Below are 10660 nucleotides of genomic sequence, written 5' to 3'. Positions count from 1 at the left end.
TAGAAACTGAAAGCACTGCACCTGACAAGGATAAATATTGTTTCCTGAAACTTGATTCATTTGTATGTGTGTACGTTTATGCTCATGTACTCACACAAACATATAAATGGACATTGGGTCCTTCTTCAAAATGCATTTCCTACTCTCGGCCATAAAAGTGCATATGTTTCGGGGCACCTGGGTGGCTCAGTGGTTGAGCATCTGCCTTTGGCTCAGGTCGTGATCCTGGAATCCTGGGATCGAGTCCCACATCTGGCTTCCTCTGAGAAGCCTGCCTTTCCCTCTGTCTATGTCTCTGCCTCTCTCTGTGTGTCTCTCATGAATAAATAAAATCTTTTTTAAAAAGTGCATATATTTCTGGATGCTCCACATAAGGACTCTCCCTACCCATATTTCTGAAGAGTCTTTAACAAGCTGCCCTAACTGGGAAAGACATGATCCTTCCACCCACTACATCCCAGATAAGGCACCATGGTTGAAAGCTCATCCTGGAAGCCAGAACTTCGGGGTCAGGACTCCACTTCACCTCCAGCAAAACAGAGCGTAACTTGGAAGAAACATCTGATCAGAAAGATAGCCTAATATGGGAGAAGAAAAACATGACCATATAGTTCCTGTGGTTACCAGCCCAGCCCTTGGCTCATTGCTGGAGTTATAAAACCCAAGACCAGAAAATAGAAGCAGCATCTGCCCAGGGCAGCCTCACTGAGAAGATGCATGGTCTTCCTCTCACCCTGCTGCTCCTTCTCCTATGTTCCAGAGCAGAAGCTGGTGAGTCTTGGGGTCCTTCCCCCTGGAAACGGCAGGATCAGCACCCCAAAACCAAGTTTAGTCTGAATATAGCTGACTCATAAGCAAGGTGGCAGGATCTCTCTGTAGGAGTCCAGAGTGAAGTTCCAATTGGGATATATCCACCCAATCTCTGTAGCCTGTGGTAGTTCCCAGGGACAAGGAACCCCACTGACTAGGGGAAAGCCCAGAACAGGTGAAAGGAAGAGGGATATCTTCTCACTGTGAGATACTGGGTAGAAGGCCCTAAGTTCTCTTTATCTTCTGAGCTTCAGGGCTACACTTTATCTGTGGCCATTCTGTGACGCTGCTCACACAACCTGTGGAGAAGGTCAAGACAAGAACCTGGGGAGCTTGCCCTACACGGGCAATGCTCCTTTGTAGGAGCATTAAGGCCTGGGCAATTTTGGAGTAGGAGAAATCTGAGGTAGAAAATGCCTGAATGGCAAGAGAGGCCAGATTGGCTGTTGTACCCAGAAGAAGGAATGAGAATTTATATGGGAGGTTGTGGGTGGGGAAACCAGATACTAGAGCCTCCTGAGGGGGATGATGGGCCGAGCACAGGGTGAGGATGAGATTCAGAAGAAGCCCTTCCCAACTCCAGCCCAGCCTACGCATTCTCTGTATTCAGGCCCAGGGGCTCTCTGTTCCAGAGGAGATCATCGGGGGCACAGAGTCCAAGCCACATTCCCGCCCTTACATGGCCCACCTGGAAATCCTCACTCTCCGGAATCACCTGGCATCCTGTGGTGGTTTCCTGATAAGGCGGAACTTCGTACTGACGGCTGCTCACTGTGCAGGAAGGTGACACAACAGGGTCCTGTATATCTCCAAAAGGGGGATAGGGTAGCAGGGTAGCAGTGAGGGATGCACACTTAGGCAGCCTGAGGAGGGGCTCCTGGGACCGGGAGAGGCAAGACTTGAATTTAAGGGAATTGGTCCCATAATTGATGGATGCCCTGATCTTCAATCACTGTGAGCTCAGCAACCTTACAAAGGAAAAGGAGCCCCTAACCAAGTGTCCCTCCTCTAAAAGTAACTCCCTTCTCCTCGACCCCAACATATGAGACATATGACTTTCAGGCCACTTCCTCTCTGCCCTTTCCAAGAACGCTGGCCTTTAGTTCTCAGGGACTTGACCCATCCTTTCCATGGGAGGCAGAGAACAGGGTCTACCAGGGAAACCCCACCACTTCCCCCTTTCCTCTGATATCTCTCAAAGGGCTGGCCCTCACATAAGGCCCCCTGAATTAGGAAGCACTAACCCTGCCCCTGGATCCCCCATGGCCGACTCAGTTCCCAGCAATTCCTGAGGGTCCTGGATATTGTCTCCATTTCCCTAGTGAAACCAAACACCCCAAAAGCCACATGTGGCCCAGGGAAAGGAGGGGTGGGTAGAGTCCAGTAACCCCTGTGATAGACTCCAGTCCTCAGTGGGCAGATCCCAAGGAGGAACCCTAGACCATCACTGTTTCTCCTTGTCCTTCCTTCTCTCTCTCAACAGGTTCATAATGGTCACCCTCGGAGCCCATAACATACAAAAGAAAGAAGACACGTGGCAGAAGCTTGAGGTCATAAAACAATTCCCTCACCCAAAATATGATGACCTTACTATTCGCCATGACATCATGCTACTGAAGGTGATGACTTCTTTCTCCCCCTCCTCCACTTCCCATTCTCTTAGCTTTCTCTTTCAGGTCCCCAGTGCCCTGAAGTTTCCTCAACCTGCCTATGGACTCCAACCCCACCAAGTCCCACCCCACCCCCGAGGGGCTAGTTTTAATGTGAAACAGTTTGCCCTGTCCTCCCCCGATTTCCTCCACCTACCCCATCAGCCCTTTCTGGCACTGACAGCCCCTCCTGCCCTTCACAGTTGAAGGAGAAGGCCAACCTGACCCTGGCCGTGGGGACCCTCCCCCTCTCACCCCAATTCAACTTCGTCCCACCTGGGAGAATGTGCCGGGTGGCTGGCTGGGGAAAAAGACAAGTGAATGGATCAGGCTCTGACACTCTGCAAGAGGTGAAGCTGAGGCTCATGGACCCCCAGGCCTGTAGACACTACATGGCTTTTGACCACAACCTCCAGCTGTGTGTTGGCAATCCCAGGAAGACAAAATCTGCATTTAAGGTAATCCTCCAACAAGGGTTCTTTTCCATAAATCACTGTTTGTTTGGGGTCCAGAATGTCTCCTGGAAGAAGAGGGGGTGGGCAGACTGTCAGGTGGCCACAGGGTTTCAGATCATAGGCCTAAGGAACTGGAATCACCCCTCTCCAGATCTATCCCCCCACCCATGCAGTCTCTAACCATCCCTCCAGGCTGCGGCACTGGGCACACAGGGTGGCAAGAAGGAAAGGGAGAAGGGGCATCACACTGAGACATATAACCCCATGAGGAGCCAGGGCTGCTGGGTCTGACCTGAGGTCTCACTGTGACTCGGAATTGGAACCCACAGGCAGAAGTGGATGACTTCTCTGCTGACCTTCTGTGCTCTCTCTCTCCCTCTTTCTCTCTCTGCCCCACAGGGAGATTCAGGGGGCCCTCTTCTGTGTGCTGGGGTAGCCCAGGGAATTGTGTCCTATGGGCAGAATGATGCAAAGCCCCCTGCTGTCTTCACCCGAATCTCCCACTACCGGCCCTGGATCAATAAGGTTCTGAAGCAGAATAAAGCCTGAATGGAGCCTGGGCAAGCCTGAGGGGAAATCTGGAACCAGACCTGAGCAGGCTCTCTGTGCCACTTACTCTGGAGCTGCCTCTAGTCTCTACTGAGGCCCCACTACATCCCTCAGTCCCAAGAGGGCTCCTCCGGGTCACAGAGTCCTCAGTAAACCTCAATAAAGATCCAGCTTCCAGACTTGAATGTGTGTCCTCTCTCTGACACTCCTTTCTCCTGGCACAAAGCAACCGGCCCCCAGCCTAAAGCAGCCTACAAGTTTGGAAGGAGTGAGAGTGGGGGTGGGTGGGGAATGTGAGAGACACAGAAACAGAGAGAAAACAATGAAGAAAAATTAGGGAAAGAGAGAGGGAATCCCTGAGGAGGCAGGATCCATATTTTCAACTTAAACAAGACATTACACCAGATCCTTGCTATAATCATCAACTCTATACTAATTCGGATTTATCTCTAGTAAGATTCAGAATCACTAAGGTCAATGTGAATCACAAGCAAAGATATTAGATGTTTAGAGCAGCCCTGACCTCTCCACACTAGGTACCAGGAGTAGCACCTCTCTGCACTAAGTTGTGCCAACCAGAAGTGTCTCAAGGCATCACCAAGTATTCCCCAAGGGCGCAGGGGAGCAGGAATCATCCTCAGTGAGAACCACTGGTTTATTTTATTTTATTTTATTTTATTTTATTTTATTTTATTTTATTTTATTTGAGAGGGAGAGCGTGAGTAGGGATTGGGGAGGGACACAGGGAGAGGAAGAAGCAGGCTCCCCACTGAGCAGGGAGCCCAATGTGGGGCTGGATCCCTGACTGAGATCATGACCCAAGCCAAAGGCAGATGCTTAACCAAATAAGCCACCCAGGAGCTCCAATACACGATAATGTTTAACTATGCGATATTGGGAAGGCAGTTGGTGCCACATAGAGCCCTCCTCACAGTCCATCTCGATAAGAGAAGATCTACCATCTGTGGAGCTTTGATCTGAGATGCAAAGAAGATTGTCTCTCACTCCCTGCTGCAAAACAGAGAGCTAGAGCAGATAAGATGAGGGACAGCATCACTAGTTCTGCATAAGCAACACCCAGCCCCAAGGGCTGCACCCAAACCAGTAGGCAGTCAAAAGCCTAGAGTCTACTCAGCACAAAGGCTTCCCTTTCGAGGGACTGGCTGGAGGAAAGAAACCAGGGCAGGAGGACAGGGATGGGTACAACAGAAGCTTGAGGCTGACAGCACTCCTGGCCTCTGAGGGTCTAGTTAGTCCCTGCCCTAAGTGAGTTCTCTCTAGCAATCGTCTTTAAGACATAATCAGAGGGCAGCCCCCGTGGCTCAGCGGTTTAGCGCCGCCTGCAGCCCAGGGCGTGATCCTGGAGACTTGGATGGAGTCCCACGTCAGGCTCTCTGCATGGAGCCTGCTTCTCCCTCTGCCTGTGTCTCTGCCTCTCTCTCTCTCTGCATCTCTATGAGTAAATAAATAAAATCTTAAAAAAAAAAAAAAAGACATAATCAGAGATAATGTCTTATACAAAAATTAATGAATAAAGATTTTAATCTCAGCATTGTTAATTATTGAAAAATTAGAATCCTGGCTGTGGAACAAAGTTTAAATGGTAAATTCGTAGATTGCATATTTTTAATTCATTAAAAATTTGTCTTCAAAAACAATCATGTGGGAAAATTCAAAACTTCAGTGTAATGTAATGCAGGATTTGTTTTTCCTGCGAAGACCCCAGACTTTTCCTCTTCTCACTGTAAAATATCCCTTGACTGAATATCCCTCTACGAGGCCAAGAGAGATTAAGAGGAAGCTAACAGATCTCTGCCTGAAATATGTGATTTGTGACTGGGGCCATTATTTACTGAGTCTACATTTTGTCTGCTTTTCTGTTTGTTTAAGATTGATTTATTTAGGGACACCTGGGTAGCTCAATGGTTAAGCGTCTAGCTTCAGCTCAAGCCGTGACCCTGGAGTCCCGGGATCGAGTCCCACATCGGGCTCCCTGCGTAGAGCCTGCTTCTCCCTCTGCCTGTGTCTCTGCCTCTCTCTCTCTCTATGTGTCTCTCATGAATAAATAAATAAAATATTTTTAAAAAGAAAAAAAGATTTATTTATTTGAGAAAATGAGCAAGGGAGGGGCAGAGGGAGAGGAAGAACCTCAAGCACACTCCCCACTGAGCATGGGCACCCTGCCCTGCTCCCCAACTCGGGGCTCAATCCCAAGACCCTGAGATCATGACCTGAGCCTAAACCAAGAGTCAGACGTTTATCAACTAAGCCACACAGGCGCCCCTACTGAGTCTATGTTTTTGATTAAATGATGAAAGGCTTCTGTCCTTACTCAACCTTTCAATATTTTCAATTTATTTGGATACTTTAAGCCTTTGGAGTTTGTGTTTTTGTTTCTCCTACATGGCTTTAGGGCTATGAAACACCATGGCTCCCCAGAAGAGTTGGCTATATTACCGTTAAGTTCATTTCATCACTTAGGAAATGTTGCAGGAGTAGCAACCAAAAAACTGAGATCTTTGCTAGTGTTCATGATGGTTTTCCTGATGACAATCGTCTCCGATATTCATCTCACACATGAGCTTATCTAGGTTGGGCTTGCGGGCTCTGAAAAGTGCAGCATGACCAACTGCAAGTTTTCCACTGCTGGCCCCACCTCTGGGCTGTGAAACAGCCACATCAACGTGTTCTTTTGGCCTTTATCCTCAAAGGGTCTGTCTGTTTGGTCCCAGCAGTGACAGATGGCACGGTCACCCAGGGTAATTTAGGAAAAGTTCAATGACAGCTCTATGTGCGAAGTGAATAGGAAACCCCCCCCCCCCCCCCCCAGAGTTGGCAACGGTACGAAGCCACCAGTATCCCTGTGGCATGAAGGGGGCTGGGGGAGGAGTGGTTACTGGAACACAGAAGGAGAGCTGAAGCTCCATCTCCACTAGCTGGATCTGGAGCTTCGGGACAGGAGCTATGGGCTGCAGAAGGGCCCACAGCCAACCAATTCGAAGTGGATTCCCATGGAAGGACTGTGTGAAAAACTTCTACCATTTCACTCTACTTCTGCTCCCCAATTCCTGCCAGGGCTCCCATTGGCCAATCCCAACTGAAGGACAGAGGACAAGGGGGCTTTTGAAGTAGCCCACAAAGGTTTGCCCCAGAACAGGATGGAGAGTAAATCTAACAGATCAGAGAGGATCTGCATAATCCCAAAAGGAAGCTTCCATCGAGTCCTTTGACCTCTTCCCTGTCCCATGTCTTTGGTTGAAAGTTCTAAAGCCATCCCCCATTCTATTCACAGCAGCCTCCTTAACTCTTCCTCTCCAGAAACAGAAGGAAAAGCCAAAGGTCACATTACCAAACCAAAAGTAGCTTTCAATGCCAGAGAGCAGCAGGCCCAGGAGGGACACTGCTATGATTCAATTCTGTGTGAGACGCAGGAACTGCGAGTTTTTTAAGGCAAACCCTCAAGAGACTTCTGGTCCCTAGGTGACAGAAGGCCACCAATGGGGTCAGAGCTGTTGTAGGAGACAAAAAGACATCTTTTGATTACTGGATGACAATGAATTGCCAACAATGGCTCCTAGAAACAGAGATACAACCTGGATCCCACCATTCCATCCCAGAGAGGGGATACACTCCTGTGCTAGGAAACATAAGCAGTACCCCCCCCCCGCCCTTGATTGGACTTTCAGATGTTCCTCTAATCCTTGGCCAATGGAACCCACAAAATATCCAGCACTTCTTTTTTAAGATTTTATGATTTTATCTATTTATTCATGAGAGACACACAGAAAGAGAGGCAGAGACACAAGCAGAGGAAGAAGCAGGCTCCATGCAGGGAGCCTGATGTGAGATTCAATCCCAGAACTCCAGGATCACGACCTGAGCCAAAGGCAGACACTCAACCGCTAAGCTACCCAGGCATCCCAATATCCAGCACTTTTGAGGTCTCTTGCATATAGAATATGGCTGAGAGTAATACTTGGGAACCCAATATGCAATCATGGCTCATCTATTAGAGTTGAGAGCTACATGCCAAGTGACAAATGAAGTACTCATCCATGTCCATCTCACAGTAGGTCATCTGAGTTCTTGACCTCACCCTGTGGTCAACTCCTTGGTCTCTGAACGCATACTTGGAATGTATATATGGCACTTAGAAGTGGACAGAACTTTCATAATGATACCCTGATTTATGAAATAAGGTTCATTTTGGTAAGAAAGGCTAAAAGGAAGCCTGTATAGCTGCCTCCCCACCTCTAGCCAAATGATAAATCAGAAACAATACAACATCCCAGATGAAATGGCATAGTGTAATGGCACTCTTTTTGCTTGTTTGTTTTGAGAGAGAGAGAGACCATGTGAGCCAGTGGAAGTGGTACAGGAGAGAGAAGGAGAGAGAGAGAATCTTAAGCAGGCTCCATGCTCACTCTGATCTCACAACCCAAAGATCATGACTTAAGCTGAAATCAAGAGTGCTTAACCGACTGAGCCACCCAGGTGTCCCTGTGGTGACACTCTTAAAGACTTAAAGGATGAAAAAACAAACAAACAAACAAACAAACAAACAAAAAGACTTAAAGGATGGAGAAGATAGTATCCTGGAAAGCCAGATATACCATGGCAGATGGCAATGGACTCCCATAAACTTCAAGTGGTAGCCCCACTGCTGCTGCTATTTTGCATATGTCATATCTTTGCTAGAATAGTTTAACACAGACTCTAGCATTTTACGTGTGACCTTGGATCAGGCAAATGTGTTCTCTCAGTCCACATCAAGAAGAAGGATTGCAACAGTCCACACTCACCTGAGAAGGAAAGTGGTCTGCATTCACTATCTTGCCTCAGGATTATGTTAACTCTTCAGTTCTCTCAGGATACCCCAAAGGGGCCTTTATGTCTGGACATTGCACGGAACATCAAACAAGCCCACTATACTAAAGGCATAGAGCACTAAGAGGAGCAGAGCTTGGTAGGCCTCTTTGGATTTGGGAGATAACATATAAACACTTGGGAATACTGCTCTGCTCATTTATTGGGTGTCTCAGAGAGCTGATGACAGTGTTGAGAGAAAGCATCCCAAAGCCAGAGAGGAATCTGCTGCAGGTTCAGGCCCAAAGAATCCCAACTGACCCCATGGGTGTTATAAGCTTTCCTGATAGATAAGAGTGAGCATTTATGAAGTGACTGACAAGGCCTGACTGGTGAATTACCGCCAGCCCTCTGAGCCTCCCTGTCGTGAAGCCACACCTTCTGAAGCAGAGAGTTATTTACCATATGACAAGTAACTCCTGGAAAGCTGTTGGGCCCTAATAGTCACAGAGTATCTGATCTTGGGACGTGAGTGACTGCGATCAGACCAACTGAATTAAAAACCCTGGTTCCCAGGCATTAACTGGAGGATTAGTCCACCAGGACTGAGGACATAGTAAGGGCTCCACTAGTTACGGCTGCCAGCTGTCACGTCAAGCTTGTCTCGATAGTGCAAATCCCTAGGCAACAGTGAACTTACCTCACTGGCAGGGGTAACTCACCCTTATTATTATACAAAAATGGAGTCGTTGCCACATAGTAAGAGCAGGAAGGAGGAGGAGGCACTCCTTGAGGCTTCTATGCCTGGTGATAACTTAAACACATAGCTGTAACCACCCTACCCTGAAGAAAAGGACAGTAAGCTCAGAGATAAAGGTCTGGGTTACCCTACTGGTTAAACAATTTAAACCAACAGAAGACTTGCCAACAAGTGGAGCAGAGGGGGGTGGGGGATAGGTGCCCAAGGAGGAAGACAACTACCAATGATGACCCTAGGACCAGCTGCAACCAGAGGGCTCTGGCCTGTCCTTACAAAGTGATTACCATTTACATCAGTAGACTTTGTGAGGCATCTGTGTGGCTTAGTGGGTTAAGCGTGCCTGACTCTTGGTTTCTGCTTAGATTGTGATCTCACAGTCCTGAAATGGAGCCTGGCCTCGGACTTCCTGCTTGGTAGGGAGTCTGCTTCTCCCTCTCCCTCTGCTCGCAGGCTCTCTCTCCCTAAAATAAATATTTTTTTTTAAAGAATTTATTTATTTATTCATGAGAGACATGGAGAGACAAAGGCAGAGACACAGGCAGAGGGAGAAACAGGCTCCATGCAAGGAGCCTGATGTGGCACTCAATCCTGGGACTCCAGGATCACAACCTAGGCCGAAGGCAGGTGCTCAACTGCTAAGTCACCCAGGTGTCCCAAAAAGCACTTTCACTGTTTTTGTTTGTTTGTTTGTCTGTTTTTTAAAGATTTTATTTATTTATTCATGAGAGACACACAGAGAGAGACTCCATGCAGGGAGCATGTGGGACTCGATGTCGATGTGGGACTGCATGTGGGACTTGATCCCAGGTCTTCAGGATCACACCCTGGGCCGAAGGTGGCGCTAAACCACTGAGCCACCCAGGCTGCCCCTGTTTGTTTGTTTTGTTTTGTTTTTTTAAGATTTTATTTGTTTATTTGAAAGAGAATGAGCATGAAGCAGACTCCCCACTGAGCAGGGAGCCCCATGCAGGGCTTGATCCCAGGACCCTGGGATCATGACCTGAGTTGAAAGCAGACACTTAACCAACTGTGCCACCCAGGCACCCCTCCCTAAAACAAATAAATAAAACCTTAAAAAAAAAAGTCTTTCAAATCGATAGACTTTAAGTAAACCTCTATAAGGCGAGGGGGCTTCAGACAATCAGGTGATGGCCTTACGAGCAAAGACAGGTTGCCTGACATAGAAGAATTCTTAAGACATAGAAAACCTGTCCGTTTCCAGATGGCTGCCCTAAGGAATTCAGATTCAAGACTGCAACATCAACTCTTATCTGAATTTTGAGCCTCCTGATGTGACCTACAGATTTCAAACTTGCCAGTTCCTATGGTGGTGTGAGCCTGTTCCTTATATCTCTTATACAGGGCACTGGGGTGGTACAGTCAGTTAAGCAACTGACTCTTGGTCTCCCCTCAAGTCATGATTTCAGTCATGATCTGAGTAGTGGGGTTGAGCCCCATGTCCAGGTCCCCACTAAGCCCAGAGTCTGCTTGGGATTCTCTGTTTCCCTCTCTCTCTCTCTCTCTGCCCCTCCTGTTCACTCTCCTCTCTCTCTCTCTCTCTCTAAAATAAATAAATAAAAAATTTAAAATAACAATAATTATATCTCTTACAGATAGATTGTTGTGCCCAA

The 10660-nt window shown here is 47.7% G+C and overlaps 1 protein-coding gene across 2 annotated transcripts; it reads left to right on the top strand.

The window, feature by feature from the left end:
• The first annotated feature begins 648 nt into the window (after positions 1-648).
• On the top strand, positions 649-3648 carry LOC112926566 (chymase). 2 transcript variants are annotated; one of them, XM_026007639.2, is made up of 5 exons: positions 649-771; positions 1443-1593; positions 2294-2429; positions 2663-2917; positions 3314-3648. In XM_026007639.2, exons 1-5 carry the CDS (start codon positions 714-716, stop codon positions 3461-3463), a joined length of 750 nt encoding a protein of 249 aa, XP_025863424.2. In that variant the 5' UTR covers positions 649-713; the 3' UTR covers positions 3464-3648. The 2 variants fall into 2 exon arrangements, with proteins under 2 accessions (XP_025863424.2, XP_072616543.1); XM_072760442.1 differs by having other exon boundaries at positions 697-771; positions 1421-1593.
• Positions 3649-10660: the final 7012 nt, after the last annotated feature.

Source organism: Vulpes vulpes, chromosome 6 (genome assembly GCF_048418805.1).
Source record: "Vulpes vulpes isolate BD-2025 chromosome 6, VulVul3, whole genome shotgun sequence".
In the NCBI taxonomy this organism is placed as follows: domain Eukaryota; kingdom Metazoa; phylum Chordata; class Mammalia; order Carnivora; family Canidae; genus Vulpes; species Vulpes vulpes.
Note: the sequence above shows the minus strand (reverse complement) of the source record. Positions and strands in the feature narration are given on the sequence as shown.

Bases quoted from the DNA above. Each gene is read 5' to 3' on its own strand.
- LOC112926566 (XM_072760442.1), top strand. From the start codon at position 718: ATGGTCTTCCTCTCACCCTGCTGCTCCTTCTCCTATGTTCCAGAGCAG. The intron at 772-1,420 runs GTGAGTCTTGGG...CTCTGTATTCAG, and splicing joins ATGTTCCAGAGCAGAAGCTG to GCCCAGGGGCTCTCTGTTCC. The intron at 1,594-2,293 runs GTGACACAACAG...CTCTCTCAACAG, and splicing joins GCTGCTCACTGTGCAGGAAG to GTTCATAATGGTCACCCTCG.